Source organism: Macaca thibetana, chromosome 7 (genome assembly GCF_024542745.1).
Source record: "Macaca thibetana thibetana isolate TM-01 chromosome 7, ASM2454274v1, whole genome shotgun sequence".
Classification (NCBI taxonomy): domain Eukaryota; kingdom Metazoa; phylum Chordata; class Mammalia; order Primates; family Cercopithecidae; genus Macaca; species Macaca thibetana.
The window spans coordinates 118427218-118451557 of record NC_065584.1 but is presented as its reverse complement, the minus strand read 5'-3'; the positions used below and the strand labels follow the sequence as shown (position 1 = coordinate 118451557).

Sequence of the window (24340 nt, the reverse complement as noted above, 5' to 3'; positions counted from 1 at the left end):
GTAATCCACCCACCTTGGCCTCCCAAAGTGCTGCAATTACAGGTGTGTGCCACCACACGTGGTTGGCAAATGATATTTTGGTGAACCCGAGTTATTTAGAAGGTAGTGGTCTGGAACGCTGAATGTGAAGAGGAAACAAACCTTTTGTTTTTGACAAAACAGTTACGCTGGTTTAAAATGGACCACATACTGGAGAAGGGAATTCTCTGAGTATTTAATGTTTCTGATTACATACTCCATAGCATACAAGCAGGTAGAGACACTTGGGTTTAGTTAGTGGAGAAAAGTTTGTTGACTGGATCAAAAATTCCTGTTGGTAATATTTTAAAAAGATTCGGGTTACATTTTGTAGCCCAGGAGATACATATTGCTGAGATACTTTTGACTGAAGTGTGGCATGAAGGAAAAGGGGGAAATTTGTAAGAATGAAGAGTCGCGTGGCCACATGCAGAGTATCAAGTACCAGGAAGTAGATAATTGACCAGGTGAGATGGAGAGGTCAGTACCGATGCGAGCCTAACTCGGTGTCTATTAGTATTGTAAGTTTACTACATAATAAGATTTTTTAAAGTCTGTGGTTTTGTTGATCTGATAGTACTGTATACTTCATTCTTATGTAGTAGGCAGGAGAGATAAATTGCTTTCCAGTTTTTTTTTGTTTTGTTTTTGTTTTTTGAGATGGAGTTTTGCTCTTGTTGCCCAGGCTGGAGTGCAATGGCACAATCTCGGCTCACCGCAACCTCTGCCTCCTGGGTTCCGAGTAGCTGGAATTATAGGCACGTACCACCATGCCCGGCTAATTTTGTATTTTTAGTAGAGACGGGGTTTCTCCATGTTGGCCAGGCTGGTCTTGAACTCCTGACTATCAGGCTATCTGCCCGCCTTGGCGTCCCAAAGTGCTGGGATTACAGGCATGAGCCACCACGCCCAGCCGCTTTCCGGTTTTATGTCCACATGATGGTTACCGTTCAGATCTGAGGGTGTATTGTTTGAAGGAAAGTTAGAGTGCATCTAAGGAGCCAGGAATGTACTGTCTCCAATTCTTTTTTTTTTTTTTTTTTTTTTGAGACGGAGTCTCGCTCTGCCACCCAGGCTGGAGTGCAGTGGCCGGATCTCAGCTCACTGCAAGCTCCGCCTCCCGGGTTCACGCCATTCTCCTGCCTCAGCCTCCTGAGTAGCTGGGACTACAGGCGCCTGCCACCGCGCCCGGCTAGTTTTTTGTAGTTTTTAGTAGAGACGGGGTTTCACAGTGTCAGCCAGGATGGTCTCGATCTCCTGACCTCGTGATCCGCCCGTCTCAGCCTCCCAAAGTGCTGGGATTACAGGCTTGAGCCACCGCGCCCGGCCTCCAATTCTTGATTCTGCTAACGAATGGTAATTACTCTTTCATGCCGCTCATTTTTATCATTTTATCTCTGAAATAAAATAACACCTATGAGAAAGATATAAGGGCCGGGAGAAGGAAAGGGATAGAGTGAAGCTCCCTTTGAGACGTGTCACTGAGCATTAGCTTTGTGGGCTGGTTTACCTTTTTCTCTGTCAAGAGTCTCTCTACTCACTTTTTTTCCCCTCGTGTATTGCCGTTTCTGAGCAAGATTGAGAGTTGACAACTGTCACTTTTTTATTCTTTGTTCCTAAAGACCAAGGGTGGAATTTTTAGTTAATTTCCCCCATTATCCTTAAACAGTGAGATTGTATTATAATAAAACATTTTTGGATATTTTGTGGCATTTTTAGAAAGGCGCTCCTTTGTTATCTTTTTCCGCACGCTAACAGCTTTGAGTGGGATTTGACTGTGATCCTTTGTTGTTGCTCGTCTTCGTGGAAAGTCAGTTTTCCCAACTTTTAGAAGGGAGACACCTGTTAAGGGCAGCTTTTCAGACGCCAGCTTTTCAGAGTACCAGAAGGCTTCTGTTGTCTGGGAGTGTTTAAAAAGATGGTCCCTGCTTCTCAGATCCAGCGCCCCTCACCCGCTCTATCTGACCCGTCCTTTCCCTTTATCTTTTTTTATTCCTCTTCTGCTCAATTTGAATTCCGCCCCCAGGAGTTTCTCTTCAGAGTGGAGTTTTGTCTGGCAAAAGAGCTTGGGCCAGTTAGTTGTGAGAGGTGAAGAGGCCACATTCTCAGCTCCTTCAGCCTTAGCTGCAAATTCCTCGAAGTCACCAGCTATTGGAACAGACCCGACAGACTTAGCCGCTGTTCCCAGATGGGCCCGCTGAACTTTCCAGTTGAGTGCCTGTTGTTTGTTGGGATGCCCAGGTCTGCCAGATGCTGCACTGATCCCGTCTGCTTCCTCTCACAGACACTGGTACCTACTTTGCAGGTCTTGTAACTGTTGGTGATTTGTACCTGCTCATATTTGGGACTTTATGGAAATACTTTGTCACCTAGGCTTTTGTGGCTGTTTCCTGTGGATTTTTCATTTTGCTATCCTAGTTGCTCTGTGTATTTTTTATCAGGGGAACTGGGAAAGCCATACTGCTGCTGCTGCCATCTTCCCAGAATCTTCAAACGCATTCTTTTTTTTTCCTTCTTTTTTTTCTTTTTGAGACGGAGTTTCGCTCTTGTTGCTTAAGCTGGAGTGCAACGGCATGATCTTGATTCACTGTAATCTCTGCCTCCCGGGTTCAAGCAATTCTCCTGCCTCAGCCTCCCAAGTAGCTGGGATTTCAGGTGCGAACCACCACGCCCGGCTACTTTTTCATGCTTTTAGTAGAGATGGGGTTTCGCCATGTTGGCCAGGCTGGTCTCAAACTCCTGATCTCAGGTGATCTGCCCGTGTCGGCCTCCGAGAGTGCTGGGATTACAGGCGTGAGCCACCGTGCCCGGCTAAGTGTGTTTTTCTTTTTTCAAAATTTCCCATTGTTGATTTCCCTGGGTTTTGTTTTGAACAGCTGTTGCTCTTGGTTAGAAGCACGTTCTTTGCTAATACCAAGGCAGGGGATAATGAGAGTTCCCTCTGTTCCGCCAGCAGGCAGAAGATAGCAGCCGTTCCTTCAGTAGGCGCATCTCAGACTGTGAGTCTCCATCTCGAGCAGGACTGTTTCTCGCTCCGGGGTCCTCGTACATACTGTTCCCTCAGCCCGTGATGTCATCCTCCTGCTTCCCACTGGCTCACAAGCCTGGTCCTGAAGATGTCCCCCATCCCCCCTTCTCCCCCTTTGGTGGTGGTTTTTCTGTGCTTCCGTAACATCTTGTGAATGTTTTATAGTAGCTGATATCACACTATATATGTTTACTTCTGCATGTTGCCCACAGCACTGCGAGTTCTTGAGGCTGGGGCCCTTGGCTTACTGGTCTTTGCGTTCCCAATGCCTGATCTAGTGCTGGGACTCAGTAACTACTCAGGAAACACTGTTCAATGAATGTCGGCAAGTTAGTGGTGCAAGGAGCAAAAGTAGCTCTCTGTGGACACATTGCAGGACAGACAAATGTAAAAATAAGTGCCACTTAGAGTCGTACTTAAAGAAATGAGTTTGTCCTGGGAAGGAACTATACTATTTTTATTTTCATTTTATTTAAAAAATTTGGCCAGGCACAGTGGCTCACACTTGTAATCCTAGCACTTGGGGAGGTCAAGGCAGATGGATCACTTGAGGTCAGGAGTTTGAGACCAGCCCGGCCAACATGGCGAAACCCCACCTCTACTAAAAATACAAATATTAGCTGGGCGTGGTGGCGGGCACCTGTAATCCCGGCTATTCAGGAGGCTGAGACATGAGAATCGCTTGAACTCAGGAGGTGGAGGTTGCAGTCAGCCAAGATTGCGCCATTGCACTCTAGCCAGGGCAACAGAGTGAGACTCTGTCTCAAAAAAAAAAAAAAAAAAAGTTGTGGTAGAGAGGAGTCGTCACTGGTCAAGTCCTTAGTATGCTACATTTATTTCGATTATAACCATTTAATTATAACCATTAAAAAGGTGGTGGGGAATTTAGGAAATTTAAAACAGACCATGACAATGATTAAGAAATTGGAAACTTGTGCTTATACAGGAAAAACCAATGGTTAACTCAGGTGAAGAGTAAACATAACCCCAGAACCTAGCCATAGGACAGACTGGTGCACTCTGATTTCTGCATGTTCTTGCTTGAGGGCAGAGACCTGACCTCTCTAGGTTCCTTCTAGTTCAGTAATGCTTTACTTGTTAATTAAGTTCTCTTCCTCTGGTGACTTGAGGGTTTGGAAATTTCTTCAAGTGGGCCAGAAGACAGCTATTTAATGGTCTGATTTTTCTGGAAAGTGATATGTGATGACATTAAAACCTGAGTAACTAAGGAAACCAGCCTTGCGCTGGTAGATACGAGAGTTGAAAATTTAACTGAGACAGAGACAAAAGAAAATCTGGCCATTTGCAGCATTAAGCATAGGCAGTGAAATCCCAGCAAAAATGGAACAGAGAGGCAGATGTACCTGAAGCATCCCTTTCCCCCTTCAGAAAAACAGTAAATGGTCAGTGGCAATGGTTGAGGTGAATACATTTTGCACGCTAAGGTCACCCAGAAATGCTCAGGGTCTTTATATAAAGACATTTTTTATAAAGATGACCTTTAATCATATGATTTAACGAAGGACATTTTTTACCGATAGGCCTTCTAGTTGTGTCACTACTTATTGTGTGTGTCTGTGGATTAAATAGATTGGGAAAGCAAAAAGGTATCTTTTCTCTAAGATCAGAACCACACCAAGAAGCACATTGTCTTTGTATAGGACCATTTAATGCCTTCTTTACTAGAAAAGTTGTTGATGGTAATCTACCTCATAGACTTTACCTGGGAGTTGGGACCTGCAGAAGGGCTTAATTTGGTAGTTTCCAAACCTTGTTAAAAAGCTGAAAAAGTCCCACATTCTTATAAGAAGCTCATTTTTTAAAGCAGATAAAATGAAACTGATTCTATTGCCATTTCCCCCTTCCTCTCTTAGGTCCTCGCTAAAAGGACTTCCCCAAAGTGTAGTTTAAAATCACTAATTAGTCCAATAAAAGTTACTCCAGTCTAATTTCCCAAATTATCCTTAAGTCACTGAAGCATAGAACTCACAAGGTCTTGATTTTAAGAAATCCCATAGTCTGTCCCTGGTGCGGGCTGCCTGCAGATGCTAATGACCTTCCTGTGCCTTCCAGTTTTAGCCGCTTTGAAGCAAAATGACACATGTGAGAAAGATACAAGGACTTGGGGAAAGAGAGAGGTGGAATGAGACGAGCCATTGGACAGCTGCCATGAGGGTTGAGTTCCCATTTTCTTGGTCCTGGGATGCCTCCCCTCCCTTCCTCTCTGCTTTTTCCTTGTACTGACCACAAGGAAGGACAGCTCTATATACTTCTCTTGCTAGAGAAACAGTTGAATTTGACTATCATGTGTATCATTTTATTCCTATTCTTAATGGCCACAGTGTTTTGGAGCCCACATATTTATTATTAGGTACATTGTTCTGGGATCAAGAAATTTACATATATGCCATATACTGCATTTATTCATTTTTTCAAATATGATGTGTATCTTATTTAATATACAATGTATATTTTATTTAATACGCAAAGACAAATGGAAACGTCCTTTTTTTTGTATATCCATATCCTTTTTAATTCAGTCTTTTATTGAAATTTCACTTCTTGAAAGAACTGTTTTTGCTAGCGTAGTTCCCCCTGCCTTTTTTTCCTTTTTCATATAGGGCTAGTAAACAAAGTTTTTTTGAGACAGAGTCTTGCTCTGTCACCCAGGCTGGAGTGCAGTGGCGTGATCATAGCTCATTGCAGCCTTGAGCTCTTGGGCTCAAGTAATCCTCCGGCTTAGGCCTCCCGAAGTGTGGGGATTATAGGGATGAGCCACAATGCCCGGCCCTAGCACACTTTTCAAATATCAAAAACTGTCATTGAATTCTTTAATTATGATGGTTTATGAATTTTTCTATTGTTAAAAAGATAATGTTTTTTAATAGTGAAAAAAGCAGTGTTAAGTTATTGCCTATGGGCCAAATGATTATATAAGATAAAAATGACCTTAATAGGGTTACAAATATAAAAGCTGGCAATTAACTATTAATCAGTGATATATTTTAAAGCTCAATAACATTAAACATTTTGAAATAGGCTGAATTAATATTATTTTCCAATTATACACATTGTAAAATTTTAATTGAGCATATTTGACGTTATTAATCACTGCGATTAGTTTTTGGTGACTTTTTGTTGGAGGGTTTCCTTAAATGTATTCTTTCTCATTTCTTTCTACTCTACCTATTGCCTTCTATGATATAATTTACCTTTTGTGAGGAACATAGGAGGTGGGTGAAAAACGTGTGAATGTTTTTGAACTCCTTATTAGCCTCAAAACAGGAAAGCCTTTTCTAGACCTTTTTGCTCCAGAAGAAAGTAGAACCAGGGACCTGCAAAAACTAGGTTCTTATACGTAGAAGACTTTAAATAAGCTCTGTTGTCTGCTTGTTATATGTTATTAGTGTTAATAACTTCTGAAGTTTTACTGGCTTGTCTGAAGGCTCTTGGTGATAGAGATCATCTTTAAATATTCTCTTGGCAACCTCTTTTATGTATGTATGTATTTTTGGTAAGAAAAGGTAGGAGGATATTTAATGAATAAGGTTGCCCAAATACACTGTTCATAGGTGGGCCAGTTAAATGAAGCAGATTATGAATTAATGTAAATTACTGTTTCTTGATTGTAAGTTAAAGAGGATGGCAGCTTCAGTAAGTAAATCCTTTTATTAGTTCTGTTAAGCATATGATTCTTTTGTCCAGTTGGTCTAATCCATTGTTAAAGGTACGGTCGTGAAGTTTCTAACTATTATTGTTAAACTTTCTATTCTCCCTTCAATTCTGTCAGTTTTTGCTTCCTACATTGTGGAGCTTTGTTCCTAGGAGCATATGTTTATATGTTCATAATCGTTATGTTTCTTTTTTTTCTTTTAAGAGACAGGGTTTCACTCCATTGCCCAGGCTGGAGTATAGTGGCGTAATCATAGCTCACTGTAACTTCAAACTCTTGGGCTCAAGTGCTAGGACTACAGGTTCATGCCACCACGCCCAGCTAATTTTTCATTTTTATTTTTGTAGCAATGCTCTCTATGTTGCCAAGGCTGATCTCAAACTCTCTGGCCTCAAGTGATCCTCCCTACCTCGGCCTCCCAAAGCATTGGGATTACAGGCATGAACCACTGTACCCAGCCCAATTGTTGTATCTTTTTAATTGACTTTTTTATTATTATGTAACAGCCTTCTTGGTCTTTATAATGATTTTTGTTTTAAAGTCTATTTTGTCTGATATTTGTGTAGTCATGCTAGCTCTTTACTGTTTGCATAGAATTTTTTTTTATCCTTTTTCTTTCTTTTACTGCTACTTGTATCTTTGAATTCTAAAGTGAATCTTCTGTAGACAGCTATAGTTGGATATTGGTTTTTTAAAAAATCTTTATGTTATAGGCCCAGCAACACAGTTATACACATGTTGTTTTATACAATTGCTTTTAAAATCAGTAAAGGGAAGAGAGGAGAAGAAATAGGCATTTATGTGATATTTTATAGTTACATAATTACGGGTGCTCTTTGTTTTTTTCACGTGGATTTGAATTGCTGTTTAGGACCACTTGTTTTAGCTTGAAGAACTTTATGTTAGTGTATCTTGTAAGGTGGGCCTGTTATCGTAAATTTTCTTACTTTTTGTTTATCTGGGAATGTCTTTTTTTCATCCTCATTTTTGAAAGATAACTTTTCTGTATGTAGGATTCTTGGCTGACAGTTTTTTTCCTAGGAACACTTTGAATATGTTATATTATTGCCTTCTGGCTTCTGTTGATTCTGATGAGAAGTTAACCATTAATTTTCTTTGGGTTGCCTTGTGATGAGTTGTTTTTTCTTTTATCTTGATTTTCAGTATTTTCTCCGTGAGTGTGTGTGTGTTGTGTGTGTGTGTGTGTTTTAATTTTATTTTTAACAAAATGGAGTAGGTCTGCAGAATCCTTGTTTTGGGCTTTTAGCATTTTAATTATGTATCTGTGACTCTCTATGCATATATACTAGAAGTTCGTTGAGCTTCTTGGATGTATAAAGGTTTCTCATTGGCTAGGTGTGGTGGCTCATACCTGTAATCGCAGCACTTTGGGAGGCCGAGGCGGGCAGATCACAAGGTCAGGAGATCGGAGATGGAGACCATCCTGGCTAACACGGTGAAACCCCGTCTCTACTAAAAATACAAAAAATTATCTGGGCATGGTGGCATATGCCTGTGGTCCCAGCTACTTGGGAGGCTGAGACAGGAGAATCACTTCAACCCAGGAGGCGGAGGTTGCAGTGAGCTGAGATTGCGGCACTGCACTCCAGCCTGGGTGACAGAGCAAGACTCGGTCTCTCAAAAAAAAAAAAAAAAAAAAAAAAAAAGGTTTTTCATCAACTTTGGGAAGTTTTCAGGCATTATTTTTCTTCTTCTTCTTTTTCTTTTTAAGGGACAGGATCTTGCTCTGTCCCCCAGGCTTCAGTGCAGTGGTGCAATCATAGCTCACTGCAGCCTCAAACTCCTGGGTCAGCTGATCCTCTCACCTCAGCCTCCTGAGTAGCTGGGACAACAGATGTACACCACCATACCTGGCTACTTTTTATCTTTTTCGTGGAGATAGGGTCTTGCTATGTTGCCTAGGCTGGTCTCGAACTCCTGGCCTCAAGCAGTCCTTCTGCCTTGGCTTCCTAAAGTGCTGGGATTACAGAAGTGAGCCATGGTGCCAGGCCCACCCATTATTTTCGACTATTTTATTTTCCTGTGATAGGTGATTTTTGTCTTCCAAAAATTTTGATATGTTTAAATTCTAATCTGCAGTTATCTGTGAGTGTGATCTTACTTGGAAATAGGTTCTTTGCAGAGGTAATCAAAGATAAAACAAGGTCTTACTGGATTAAGGTGGGCCCTAATCCAGTATAACTCATGTCCTTATAAGAATGGAGAAGATACGCACCTGTAGAGGAGAAAATGCCACGTGAAAACAGCAAAAGAAGGAATGCTAAGGATGCCAGCAACCACTAAGAAGCTGGAGAACATCATAGAACAGATTCTCCCTCAGAACTTCCAGAAAGAGCCAACGCTACCAATACCCAGATTTCAGACCTCTAGCCTCCAGAACTGAGAGAGAAAAACGTTTCTGTGGTTTTAAGCCATCTAATTTGTGATACTTTGTTATGACAGCTGTAGGAAAGTAATACAGATCTTGGGACCGGGAAATGGGGTGCTGCTCTAACAAATACCTAAAAGTGTGGAAGTGGCTTTGGAATTGTGTCGTGAGTAGAAGCTGGAAGAATTTTAAGGTGCATGATAGAAGCAGCCTGGGTTGTCCTGAAGATACTGTTGGTAGAAATATGGACATTAAAGGAGACTCCGGGTAGGTCTCAGATGGAAATGAGGAACATGTATGTTACTGGACACTAGAAGGAAAGCATGCCTTGTTTGAAAGTGGCAGAGAATTTGGCTGAATTATGTTCTGTTGTACAGTGCTCATATGTATGTGTAAGGGGCCGTCGGCTCTCCTGTTTGGAGAATGACATAGAGTTATCATGACGATTCTTATTATTAGGAAGTTGATTCATTTTTTTAAATCTCATTTTTTCATTTTCATTCTGCAGAGCAGGTGAAGTCAAAACAACCCTTGCCTATTGGAAAAGCTGCAAAACATTAAGCTACTGTTTCTAGTTGGGAATCTCAATTTGTTTTAAATGGAGTTGTGTGTCTGTGTGTGTCATTGGACAAGATAATAGCTCAGCAGTGGTTTGATTATATAATAGGTCTTCAGCTTATTAATCTAATTGGATTCCTGTTAATCTCTGAACAATGCAACCAGTGACCATTGTCCAGGTATGAAATACTACAGCGAAAACCACCAGACTGATTTTGTAACGATATTTATATGAAAATGATGCCTTTATCTTTACAGTTTTCACCTTGTTTTCTGATCAGTATTTTATTTGCTCTCTTCTTTTTCTCCATATTGAGGCTTTGCATATTTTTATTTTGTCTCAGATCTTTGCACAATGAACCTATAAAATCTCTAGTTCTTGCGATACATCTTTCAGTTACATCAAATGTCTTCTAAACTTTTTTATTATTATTCCTTCTTACTACTGTCTTGTGAATGAAGGCTAATGACAGCTCTGTTTGTCTCTGCATTTGGGTCCGGGTAATGAGATCCTTGTTCAGTAGTTCTTCTAATTTGGGGACTGGTGAGTCATTCATATGCACAAGGATCAGCCTATTATAAACATTTGGCAGGACCATTAATTTGGTCTAGGTCTCCCACTTGCCATTTCGGTGCTTGTTTCACTGCATTAATAGTTCCTTAGGTGTTTCAGATCATAATCCTCTTTTAGATCAAGGTACTTATTTTGCCCAGGTTTACATTTTTGCCATGTGTTATAGCTATGTTCAGAGGTTTTATAGGTTTTATACTAACTGGAGAAGCCTCTCTCAACTCTGTTCACCCAGTGGGCCAACAAAAGAATATTGAATTTTCCCAGACAGAACCCTGCCAGTGCTTTCAGGTCTAGTACTGTCCTGCAAATTCTCATCAGTTACAAGGCTATTTTTTTTTTATTTAATTTTTTTTTTTTGAGATGGAGTCTCGCTCTGTCGCCCAGGCTGGAATGCAATGGCATGATCTCAGCTCACTGCAAGCTCTGCCTCCCAGGTTCATGCCATTCTCCTGCCTCAGCCTCCCGAGTAGCTGGTAGTACAGGCGCCTACCACCACACCCGGCTAATTTTTTGTAGTTTTGGTAGAGGCGGGGTTTCACCGTGTTAGCCAGGATGGTCTCGATCTACTGACCTCGTGATCGGCCCGCCTCAGCCTCCCAAAGTGCTGGGATTACAGGCGTGAGCCACCGCGCCCGGCCAAGGCTATTTTCTACAGAATGTTCCTGGTATTTGTTATTTACATAGCAGATTCTATTGTATACCTTTCATCTGCCAGCATCTTTTGGTTCTCAGAAACTTGCAGGAATGCTCTAGTTTTCAGGCAGTCTTTGCAGTCCCTAGATCATAATGTAGAATGCCATCTTTTTGTTTTGACAGGGAGGCTTATGATGATATTTGAGGGCTGAAAGTGATCTTGAAAGGCCACTTAGTCTATTATTTCATGAAAGTGTATGAAAGTTGATTCAGGTGAGGATTATTGACTAGTGTTAAATTTGTTAAGTGAATGGTCGGAGAACTAGAAATTTACAGTGGATCAAATAACACTGCACAATTTCCTATATGAAGGAGGGAAGACATATCTGTACAGTGGGTGAATGGATCAGACTTCATTATCCAAACCCTGTGACCCGTCTTAGTTATTTTTTTATTTTTATTTTTTTTTGAGAGGGAGTCTCGCTCTGTCGCCCAGGCTGGAGTGCAGAGGCCGGATCTCAGCTCATTGCAAGCTCCGCCTCCCGGGTTCACGCCATTCTCCTGCTTCAGCCTCCCGAGTAGCTGGGACTACAGGCGCCCGCCACCTCGCCCGGCTAGTTTTTTGTATTTTTTAGTAGAGACGGGGTTTCACCGTGTTAGCCAGGATGGTCTCGATCTCCTGACCTCGTGACCCGCCCGTCTCGGCCTCCCAAAGTGCTGGGATTACAGGCTTGAGCCACCGCGCCTGGCCCCGTCTTAGTTATTTTATATAGTGCTTATGTTTGTTCAGCCATCTTATGTGATGTAACAGAGGGTTCAAAGCACCATCTGTGATGTATTTTAGCCAAAAATATTTAGCTTGACTCCATTGAGCACTTAAATTTTTAAGATTAGTTTATAGATAATATTGGAGATAAAAAAAATCTATAAATAATACCGTGAGGAAGCAGCCAGACCTGGCCTGGCCTTGTCAATAAGTCAGTGTCATAAAAATAGGGACTGTGCTAGATTCAAAGAGACTTAAGGAATAAACAATTAGATACAGTTCCTGGTCCTGGATTGGATACTGTCTTGGAAAAACCAGCTGTATAGGACATTTTTTGGGTTAGGGGAATTTGGAAATAGCCTGGGTGTTACATGAAATGAAATTTATTAAATGGAGAGATGAAGAATATTTTTAAAAAATCTGGTGACCAAAAAGAAGTATATATAAATATATACATAGAAAAAGATCTGGAAGTTTGTGTACTAAGGTGTTAGTGGTACTCTGTGGGTGATGGAATTTGGGGTTTTTATTTATTTTAGTTTTGCTTGTCTTTTCCTCCTAATTTTCTCCAATACATATGTCCTGTTTCTGTGTTAATAAAAGCTTGTTATTTTTTTTAAGTCCACACTATTTTTTTTAAGTCCAACCCATCCTATACAGATGAGTTGTTTTAATATATTTTACTCATTTTTTTCTTGATAAGGATTTTGTAATGTTTGGGACACAAGATTCTATGTGCATCTCTCTCTCTTTTAAAAATTTAATATTCTATTATGAAAAAATTTAAATACATGCAAAAGTAGATAGAATAATAATATGATTTTCCATGTACCCATCATCCAGCTTCAGCAATTACCAATTAAGTATAGTGTATTTCATGTCTATCCACCATTCCTCTCCACCCACTATTTTGGAGCAAATCTCACATGTCCTACCTTTTCATCCATAAAGAGTTCGGTGTTTATATCTAAAAGTTAACAACACTAAAAAAAAGTACAATACCAGTATTATAAGAAACAAACAATAAATTAGTGGTATTTCCTTAATGTAATCAAATATCCAGTCATTATTTACTTTTTCCCAGTTGTCTCATAGTCATTATTTCCTCTAGATTGTTCAAATGAATACAAATAAGTTCCCTACATTACAGCTGGTTATGCCTTAAGTTATTTGGTTTATAGGTGTCTCCATCCTCTGCTACCATTTTTTTCCCCTGCAGTTTATTCATTGAAGAAACTGGGCTCCTTATCTTCTAGAATTGTTCACATTGTGTATCTTTCTGCATGCTGTCTTAACCTTTCAGTGCCCAACACTGGAAACTGTTCTCTAGAATGCATCTGAGCAGGGTTGCTGTTTAAAGCTTATAGAAATCTATACAACATAGTCAGTTGTAATACAGGGAACTTTTGTATACCCAAGCACTTTCTTTTCTATTGAATTAAGATTTTGTGCATCCTTTTTACTCGGAGCATTGTGTATGTGTGTGTGTGTCCACATGTATACAACTAATTGCTCACACAGACACTACCTGAAAAATGACACAGACAAGTTGGAGAAATTGAGCCTGGAGAGTGCTAAGAGGACACCTGAGAGGGCGTTCACAGAAGGCTATCAAGGGCAAAAGAAGTGGCCTTGACTTTGTCAGTAATTTGTCTCCTCTCAATATTTAAAAGTAGATTTGTGTCAATATATAACCTTAGAACATTCATTAATCCCCTATCTGGATAGTTCTGTTTATAACATGTATTTATTCCAAACTCAAGTTGTTAATAAGAAGTACTAAAACAAATTTAGATGCGCAATGGTTTTCATTATTCTAGAGTATGGAATCATATGTGTAAATGTGGTACCATGTAAATTCATACACCATTTCACAAGTCATTGTCCCTCACTATATGTAATAGTGTTTTCCTACGAGTGTGTAAGTTAGTTTTAAATCATGTCATACTTTAATGGCTCTAAAAAGTTAAATCTTATAAACATATTTATGGAATGCGTTTGTAAAATCCATAAATTGAAAGGGAGAGTTGATTTCCATCCTGAAGTCCTTTGAGTTTAAGATACTTACAGCCTTGATTCTTTTAACTGGATGAAACTTAATTCCCTGTAGGATACACAGGGATAGGTTTTAGAGATCAGCTACACAAATGTTTAGGCAGCTGCTTGCTAGATTTCCTTTTCAATGATTACTGAAAAGTTCACCCTGAAAGAACATTCTGGTATAGTGCGATTCTCTTACTATTTAATATCTTCAGACAGCTTGGTGTATTGCTTTTTATTGATATGCCCATGTACTTTTTTGTTTTATTTTACAGGAAGTCTACTAAGGTCAGGATTTCCACTGCCTACTTATTGATTTATCTCTAATGGTTGCAGGTTGAAGACGACAGCGATGCAGAGACCTATGGAGAAGAGAATGATGAACAGGGAAATTATTCTAAAAGAAAGATTGTCTCTAACTGGGATCGATATCAAGATATTGAAAAAGAGGTCAATAATGAAAGTGGAGAGTCCCAGAGGGGAACAGATTTCAGTGTCCTCCTCAGCTCTGCAGGTAAGAATTCCAGTTGCATGCATACTGCTTAGTGCTCTAAAACTTGCACAGACATTGCATTTATATTTTTAAATCCCACTTTTATAACTAGCAATGTATCCTTTGTTCTTTGGATTTTAAATTCAAGTAGAGGACGGTGTTTCTAATGGCTTGTAAGGGAAAAAAATGATGTTAAGTGGAAGTAAGGGTTTCCATGTACCGATGTAGAAAGACTAAAGTCTTTGCGATAGATAAAAGCCTTCCTAGAAGTGGAAAAAGCTGAGCCATGCCGCTGTAAATTTGATAGTCTGAGAAAAATAAATGTTTTCTTTGATATTGGAGGAAACATTACTTATATTTATAGGAGGCATGATAAAGTTTCTAGAATATACGTTCTCTTTTTTCTTCCTTTTTTTTAAGTAGCTGGGCATATGCATAGTAGTGGATATGCACTTATTGGAGCCAGATGCACTGAGCACCAAGTTTTTGATTGTGCTTTTGGATAGTCTTCTCTGTCAATACAGTGAAAACCCAGTCTATCCGTGATCAGCTGTAATCTAAGATCGATTGCACCTTCAGTGATGTGATGCTGTAGAGCAGTAACAGGGAATAATGGGGGAGTGCTGGGTGTACAGGTGGCTGCAGGGTCCCTACTAAGGTGTGGCGTAAGAATTTAAAGAATAAGTGGAAGATAGACGAGTGATTTCTAGGTGTTGGGGATGGGAGGGTGGGAGGTGGATGTGGTTATAAAGGGGCAGCATGACAGATCGCTGGGATGCTGATACTGTTTAGTATCTTGACTGTGGTGGCAGATACATGAACCTACACAGGGGATAAAACTGTATAGCACTTAATATACACACATGTGCACAAATGAGTATGAATAAATTTGAATAAGATTGGCAGATTGTATCAGTTTCAGTGTCACTCTCCTGCTTGTGATATTATATTATGGTTTTGCAAAATGTTATTGGGGGAAACTGGGCAATGTGTACAAGAGATCTCTCTGTATTATTTCTTTACAACTATGTGTGAATCTGCAATTACCTTAATAAATAATTATTGCCAGGTTAAAAAGATGCAGAGGATGCAGATGTGAGAAGCAGAGAAGTAAAACAAAAATAATACTTTGGGACTGTTTTGAATTTTTTCTTCCGCATGACTTTGATGTTGCTGTTTAGTTCTACCTTTCTTCTTTATCCACCTGTATTTTTGAATGCCTGCACGAGACTAAGAACCATAAAGTGATGCATTCTCTTCTAACTTAATAGAAGATGCTTTTCTGAGCAGGAAAGAAGTACATCATAAAATTGTGAGTCAGAAGCACAGGATTCAGTTTGTCATTACCATAGATGATTCAAATAGCATAACTTCTTTAGGTTTGTGGATTTTTCTCAACTCATTGACTGTTCAAGGACTAAATAATTTTTCCTGTCAAATGAGTGCTTCCCTCTTGGTACCTATATTTTGGCCAATTATGGGTTTATAAGCATTTTTCTTCAAGGTGGTAGAAGGGGAATGAAGGTAAAATATGAGCTGGTTAGTTTTAATTCTCATCAGCCGTTCTGCCAAAAGATGTAGGGGGAGAAAATTGAAGTAATGCAATGAAATTAACTTGTGGACTAAAGTAGATTTAATTCAATCAGTGTGTAGTCAGTTACTAGTATCTGTCAAAAAGAGATACTTCATAAATGTTGGAAGGCAGTTAAAAATTCTAGTCCAGGCTGGGCGCGGTGGCTCATATCTGTAATCCCAGTACTTTGGGAGGCCGAGGCAGGTGGATCGCCTGAGGTCAGAAGTTCGAGACCATCCTGGCCAACATAGTGAAACCCTCGTCTCTACTAAAAATACACAAAATTAGCTGGCAGTGGTGGCAGGCGCCTGTAATTCCAGCGACTAGGGATGCTGAGGCAGGAGAATTGCTTCAACCGAGGAGGTTATAGTGAGCCGAGATCGCACCACTGCACTCCAGCATGGGCAACAAGAGCAAAACTCCATCTCAAAAAAAAAAAATTTTTTTTTGTCCAACCTAGCAGGCCTGTCCTCTGGTTTATGATTTTGGTTATTTATTTTAGCATTTTATTCATAATTGAAAACCTGGCATGGATTGAGTCTCCCATGTATTTTTCTTGTAGTGTCTTTGCTTACTGATTTCTTCTGAAGTAGCTTGTTTATCTGTGATTGGTTTTTTTGGTGATTGCCAAAAAACCCTGTCTTTTGATATGTGCCTACGTTTCTTTCCCACTCTGTTGCTGATTTATCAGTTTCTTCTCATGATAGCATAAGACTGAGAAGAGCTTCCATGCTTTTTTCACACTCAGTGTTTTGGTGCTATATTGGTTTACTTTCGAGAGCTCAACTTCATTCTCTGATAATAAAAATTCTGCAGTATGTAGTGTTCTCTAGGTAAGCTGACCATACTCCTTGAAACGATTCTGCTTCCTAGTGTACTATCCTTGTTGGTATAAATAAATATACAACTGAGAAAAAATATTGCTCGTTCCTTAGGTGTGCAGTCATAAACTTTTCTAGATATTGCCAAATTGCTTTCCACAGTAAAGATGAGCTAGAGTTCCTAGTGTTCAGTATCTCTGCAAATACATAGTACTGTTGGACTTTTAAATTGTGACCAGTTGACTGAATGGTATCTAGCATAGTTAATTCAATAGATATTTAAGTACCCATTGTTTCAGCTATTGGCTTAGAGGCTGGGCATAGAGTGGTGAACAGAACAGATATAAACGCCTGCCTCACAGAGTTGACTTTCTACAGGGTAGAGACAAACAAGAAGAATATATAAAATGTTAAACGCTATAATTGCTTAGAATAGAAATAAAATGAGGAAGGGCTGTTACTAGTTTTAGAAGTAGCCTGGGGTCTTACTGAGAAGATAACATTTAAGCAAAGATCTGAGGAGGGTGAGGGAGCAAGTGAGGATATCTGTGGGAAAAGTGTCCCAGGCAAAGGGAATAGCAAGCTCAAAGGCTTTGAGATTAGGAGGACAGGGAATCGCAAGGAAGGCCAGTGTGGCCGAAGCAAAGTGAGCAAGTATGCGATGGGGTTGGAAAGGCATTATCCAGCCAGATCACATAGTATTGTAGGTCATTGTAAAGATGTTTTCTTTTGTTCTGAGTGAGATGAAAAACCAGTGGAGGGTTTGAAGAGAAGAGTGATATAATTTTACTCCTGTGTTAACAGGACCATTTTGCTGTGTTGGAAGGAACTGAAGACTGGCAAGAGGGGAGCAGGTAGACTAGTTAGGAAGCCACTGCTACTACTGATAGCAGATAGACTAGTTAGGAAGCCACTAATAATAATCCAGGTGAGCAGTGGTGGTGGTTCCTGGGTCCAGAGGAGAGTAGTGGAGGTGGTGAAAAGTGCCTGGGTTCTAGATCTATGTAGAGGGAAGAGCACAGAACACTTGCAAATATTGGGTATGAGATAAAAAGATATGTAAGGATGACACTAGGTTTTTGGTCTGAACAGCGAGAAGAAGGGAGTTGCCCTTAACTGAGGTGTGTAAGTTATAGGAAGTACTCAGTGTTGCATGTATTAAAATTGAGATGTCACTTAGATACCTGTTGCAGTCAGAATTCCTTAAGAAATGGCTGGCACACTCAATATAATTGAACATTTTTTTTCTTTTTTTTTGAGACGGAGTCTCGCTCTGTCGCCCAGGCTGGAGTGCAGTGGCCGGATCTCAGCTCACTGCAAGCTCCGCCTCCTGGGTTTACGCCATTCTCCTGCCTCAGCCTCCCGAGTAGCTGGGACTACAGGCGCCCGCCACCGCACCTGGCTAATTTTTGTATTTTTAGTAGAGACAGGGTTTCACCTTGTTAGCCGGGATGGTCTCGATCTCCTGACCTCGTGATCCGCCCGTCTCGGCCTCCCAAAGTGCTGGGATTACAGGCGTGAGCCACCGCGCCCGGCCAGTTGAACATTTTGACAAGGGAATTATTTACAAAGGTATATGTAGAGTATAATGAAAGCACTGAGGTAGTGCTGAGTTGAGAGGGCAAGTAGCAGCAGAGATGGTACCACCCTAGTTACTGGAAATTTGAAGAGAGTCATAGAGAGTTGGCCTTGGGAGGAATCACCTTCAGTGAGGGGACTCAGCCAGTGAAGATGACCCCACACTGAGAGAGTCAGAGGAATAAACATTCTCTTCTTGTCTCTGCCAAGGCTTCCATAAGCCTAACCTACTGGAAGCCAGAAGACAAGGGAAGTTGTAGTCCATACTGGTCAACCTTCTAGGGCAGAACAGGATGGAGAAGGGTGGGGGATAAATCTGCATTGGCACATGGAAGAGACCCGGCACAACATCTAATAGGCGGCATGGAGCAGGCTGCTGGATAGAGGAATGTGGGGTTCAGGATCCAGGCCTGGGCTGGCAATAATACATTTGGGTGATGCCAGCCTATAGATGATATTTGAAGTCATGAGAATGTATGAGATGACCAGGGGAGTTATTACCTAGAGAAGTACTGATTCCCAGGGACCACAGTGTCTACAGTTTAGGGTAAAGAGAAGAAAACAGCAAAGGAGACTGAGCATGAGTGGTAGAAGAAAGAACCAGGAGAGTGTAGTGTCTTTAAGTGTTTTGAAGCAGGAGGAGAGATGTGTATCAAATGCAGTTGATGACAATGAAGAATTGACTGTTAAATTTAACAACGGGAAGGTTATTGGTGATCTTCGCAAGTGCAGTTTTGTGGGAGTGGTGGGATAAATTTTCTTGACTTTAAAAAGAATGTGGGAGGAGACGTTTGAGACAGCAGGTATAAATGACTTAATTTTAAGGAGTTTTGTTATAAAGGAAAGGAGAATAATGGGCTGGTGGGAGAAGTGGGTTAACACTTTCTAATTTTTTCTTTTTTTGGCATTTCTTTTGTAGCGACAGGGTCTTGTTATGTTGCTTAGGCTGGTCTCGAATTCCTGGGCTCAAACAATCCTGCCTTGGCCTCCCAAAGTCCTGGGATTACAGATATCAGCCACTGTGCTTGGCCAGTTAAGACATTTTTTAAAGGTGGGAGAAATAACTACATGTTTACTTGATGATAGATCCAGAAAAGAGGACGAAAATAATATGGGGAGGGGTGAGTATTCCTGGATCTATGTTCTTTAGTAGATTATGAGCTTGATAGGATCTATTGTGTAGGTGGAGGGACGGCCCATTGCTGGGGCTTGGGCAGTTTTCCAACTGTAACTGGAGGAAAGGCAGAATATATGGGCATAGATATGTGTAGATGGGTAGATGTCACAGGGGCTTGAGGAAGCGGTCTAAGAAAACCATGGATAAGTGTTGTGGAGGAGGTACTGGAAGTAGAAGGTAAGAAATAGTTGTTGGGGAAGTGAGAAAGTATAGTTTCTTATTTTCCAAATAGGAAAATGCGGTATAGATGTTGGGTGACAATAGGGGCCCACATGAAGTTGGTATTCATAAATTTAAGGTGAGAACAGGTATACTTTTCCCCGACTCATATTGTGCTGTATAGGTGCAGGCCCAGAAAGACCGGACAGAAGGGTAAGACTTAATCATGATTATAGTTTAGCAGAGCAAATGCAATGAAATGAGAGAGGGAAAAGGAGATGATTAGAATGATTGACATGAATTTAAGTGGGATAAGGAAATAAGTGAAGATATGGGGGAAGATGAGGGGCAGTAAAAAGATCGTGGGATCACAGGACTGCAGATTCTTCTGGGCAGAAGGATTATTGACCTTCTTGAGAAAGTGTGAGTTGGAGAGGTGGGAAGTGGTGGCTGTAGATTAGAATGTTTCACGTTGAGATTTGGTGGGGCAGGGGGTTGCAGATGATGGTAATGATAGAGTCTTATATAAAAATATGGGCGTGCCTGGCTGTGAGGTGGTGTGGAGACCTCATCCTTGGAGGTTTTAGTTTACATTTCCTTAGTTGTTGCTGACATTGAACATCTTTGTATTTGTGGTGCCTGCTTTCTTTGTGAACTGCTTGTTCACATTCTTCGACCATTTGGCTATTTTGTTTCTTATTGATTTGTGGGTTAAAAAAGATGTAATCTTGACACTTATCTTTTGATATTTGTGTTTGCAGGTGTCTCCTGATATGAGATTCACTTCTATAGTGGTGTCTTTCAGTGCATTGTTTTAAATTTTAGTTGAATTTATCAATTTTCTAGCCTACTGTTCATGGTGTTTTATGGCCTTGAGAAATCCATCTTTCCCCCAAGGTTAAAGATGTTCTCCTATATTTTCTTATAAAAGTTCTAATTTAGCTTTTTTTTCCTGAAGAGTGTTACATTTTATTGTTTGCTACATTCTCCTGCCATGGTTTTCAGCTCCATTGGGTAATTTAAGGTCTTCTCTATGCTGTTTATTCTAGTTAGCCATTCGTCTAATCTTTTTTCAAGCTTTTTAGCTTCCTTGTGATGGGTTCAAACATCCTCCTTTAGCTCAGAGAAGTTTGTTATTACCAGCCTTCCAAAGCCTACTTCTGTCAGCTCGTCAAAGTCATTCTCTGTCCAGCTTTGTTCTGTTGCTGGCAAGGAGCTGCGATCCTTTGAAGGAGAAGGGGCGCTCTGGTTCTTAGAATTTTCAGCTTTTCTGCTCTGATTTCTCCCCATCTTTGTGGTTTTATCTGCCTTTGGTCTTTGATGTTGGTGACGTACAGATGGGATTTTGGTGTGGATGTCCTTTTTGTTGATGTTGATGCTAGTCCTTTCTGTTTGTTAGTTTTTCTTCTAAGAGGTCCCTCAGCTGCTCAGCTGCAGGTCTGTTGGAGTTTGCTGGAGGTCCACTCCAGACCATGTTTGCCTGGGTTATCACCAGCGGAGGCTGCAGAACAGCAAATATTTTAAATATTGCTGTCTGATTCTTCCTCTGGAAGCTTCATCTCAGAGGGGCACCCGCCTGTATGAAGTGTCTGTCGGCCCCTACTGGGAGGTGTCTCACAGTCAGGCTACACGGGGGTCAGGGACCCACTTGAGGAGGCAGTCTGTCCATTCTCAAACACCATGCTTGGAGAACCACACCTCTCTTCAGAGCTGTCAGACAGGGACGTTTAAGTCTGCAGAAGTTTCTGCTGCTGTTTGGTCAGCTATGCCCTGCCCCCAGGGGTGGGGTCTACAGAGGCAGCAAGCCTTTCAGAGCTGTGGTGGCCTCCGCCCAATATGAACTTCCCCAGCCACCATGTTTACCTACTCAAGCCTCAGCAATGGCAGACGCCCCTCCCCCTGCCAGACTGCTGCCTCGCAGGTCTGTCTCAGACTGCTGCGCTGGCAGTAAGCAAGGCTCCATGGGCGTGGGACCCACCGAGCCAGGCGCAGGATGTAATCTCCTGGTGTGCCATTTGCTAAGACTGTTGGAAAAGTGCAGTATTTGGTTGGGAGCGTCCCGATTTTCCAGGTATAGTCTGTCACGGCTTCCCTGGGCTAGGAAAGGGAAATCCGCTGGCCCCTTGCACTTCCGGCGTGAGTTGATGTCTCGACCTGCTTCAGCTTGCCCTGCGTGGGGTGCACCCACTGTCCAAGCAGTCCCAGTGAGATGAACTAGGTACCTCAGTTGGGAATGCAGAAATCACCATCTTCTGTGTCAGTCATGCTGGGAGCTGCAGCAGCATTTTAAAAACCTAAATGATAGAATGACCTACTAATGGCTTATGACCTGCAATTTGGAGTGGTCTGAAGTATCTGATTCATTTAATCATTTCAGTAACTTCGAAAAAATGTCTTGAGATGGTGAGTTTCTTCACACGCTCTGCACAGTTCACAGACGGGGAATCCCTTACTCCCTGGAGAGACCAGGGACAGCGATGAGACTGAGCAGGAGCTGGGTCACAAAATCGTTTGCTACATTCTTTTTTTTTTTGAGACGGAGTCTCACTCTGTCGCCCAGGCTGGGGTGCAGTGGCGCGATCTCGGCTCACTGCAAGCTCCGCCTCCCGGGTTCACGCCATTCTCCTTCCTCAGCCTCCTGAGTAGCTGGGACTACAGGTGCCCGCCACCGTGCCCGGCTAATTTTTTTTTTTGTATTTTTAGTAGAGACAGGGTTTCACCGTGGTCTTAATCTCCTGACCTTGTGATCCGCCCGCCTTAGCCTCCCAAAGTGCTGGGAGTACAGGCGTGAGCCACTGCGCCCGTCATACATTCTTTTGCAACCATTTTAGATTGGTGGAGAGAGGTAACATAATTACCGTGTACTTCAGTCTTCTAAACAGTATATACCCTTTTGGTTTCCATTTTCTGTGTTTCTTTATGAGTATATAATTTCTCTATTATGTACCAAAGTAGTGAAATTAGGAGCAATTTATCAACCTTTAAAATTTTGATTTTGATGCTGAACATTGAAGTTTGGCCTGTGATGTGATAGTTTTCTTTTGACAATGTGGTTTAGTGTAAGGAATACAGGCCACCAACTCAAAGAAATGTGGATTTGAATCTACTTCTGTCATGACTCTGTCTACCCTTGGGCAATCCTGTTTCTCCATGTAGGAAGAGCAAGAATAGAAGTAACAGTGCTTGATTTGATGATGCCAGCGTCTTATCTTAAATTTACCACGGATTTGAGTTCCGCTTAATATGTAAACATGGTGCCTACTTTTAGTATTTATTGAATTTTTTTGCTAATAGAACCTTAGTTATCTGTATTCAGTGAAGTCAAATTTCTTTGTTCCTTGAATGCTAGACATAAATAGCATTGGTTGTTAACAGAATTTATTTATATTTTTCTGAGAAATTAAAAGTTCTTGGGTATAATATCCTTGATTGTTGAGTCGTTTATTGAATGCAAGTGTGGTTCTGAGTCTCAAAGAATTTAAAAGTCAGTGGTCTTACGTTAAGTAATAAAAATAAGTGTTTCCCCCCTTTCTCTTACTTGTAGTTGTTCCCGTCTATCATTGTTCATCTGTTTTTCTCTTCTATCTCAGTGTTTGTTTGTCACGTGCCCTGAAGGATGGCCACTGTCATCACAGTGAGATGTAATCCAGATTTGGTTTCTCAGACAAAGGCTCTATGCTTTTTTCTTCCTTCCTTCCTTCCTTCCTTCCTTCCTTCCTTCCTTCCTTCCTTCCTTCCTTCCTTCCTTCCTTCCTTCCTTTCTTCCTTCCTTCCTTCCTTTCTCTCTCTCTCTCTCTCTCTTTCTTTCTTTCTTTCTTTCTTTCTTTCTTTCTTTTTCTTTCTCTCTCTCTCTTTCTTTCTTTCTGTATTCATCTTTTTAAAAAAATAATTTCAATTTTTATTCTGGATTCAGGGAGTACATGTTCAGGTTTGTTACCTGGGTATATTGCATGATGCTGATGCAGAGGTTTGGGATACAATGGATCCTGTCACCCAGGTACTAAGCATAGTACTTAATAGTTTTTCAACCCTTGCCCACTCTCTCTCCCCTCTCTAGTAGTTCTCAGTGTTTATTGTTGCCATCTTTATGTCCATAGTACCCAGTGTTTAGCTTCCACTTATAAGTGAGAAGGTGCAGTCTTTAGTTTTCTGTTCTGGTGTTAGTTTGCTTAGGCTAATGGCCTCCAACTGCATCCATGTTGCTGCAAAGGATATGATTATCGCCACATAGTATTCCGAGATGTGTATGTACCACATTTTCTGTATCCAGTGCACTACTGATGGGCACCTAGGTTGATTCCATGTCTTTGCTCTTGTGAAAAGTGCTGCAATGAACATACACTTGCATATGTCTTCTTGGTAGAAAGATTTCTTTTCTTTTGGATATATACCCGGTAATGGGATTGCTAGGTCGAATGGTAGTTCTGTTTTCAGTTCTTTGAGAAACCTCCAAACAGCTTTCTACAGTGACTGAACTAATTTCCATTCCTACCAACAGTATGTAAACATTCCCTTTTCTCCACAGCCTCATCAGCATCTGTTTTTTTCTTCCTTTCTTTTTTTTTTTTGACGTTTTAGTAATAGCCATTCTGCGTGATGTGACATGATATCTCATTGTGGTTTTGATTTGCATTTCTCTGATGATTGGTGATATTGGGCATTTTTTCATATGTTAGTTGGCTACTTGTATGTCATCTTTTGAGAAGTGTTTCTTCATGTCTTTTGCCCATTTTAAAATGGGGTTGTTTTTCACTTGTTCAGCTGTTGAAGTTCCTTATACATTATTAGACCTTTGTCAGATTACATAGTTTTCTAATATTTTCTCTCATTCTATAGATTATCTGTTTATACTGTTGATAG

General features: G+C 40.9%; 2 protein-coding genes across 2 annotated transcripts in view; one reads left to right on the top strand and one right to left on the bottom strand.

The window, feature by feature from the left end:
- AVEN (apoptosis and caspase activation inhibitor) overlaps positions 1 to 24340 on the top strand; it is a 187096-nt gene that overhangs the window by 22430 nt on the left and 140326 nt on the right. The window contains exon 2 of the mRNA XM_050797558.1: positions 14016 to 14193. Coding sequence (XP_050653515.1) covers positions 14016 to 14193 — 178 coding nt within the window. The remainder of the gene's footprint in view (positions 1 to 14015; positions 14194 to 24340) is intronic.
- Positions 1 to 24340, bottom strand: part of EMC4 (ER membrane protein complex subunit 4) — a 250319-nt gene that overhangs the window by 211479 nt on the left and 14500 nt on the right. The window lies entirely within an intron of this gene.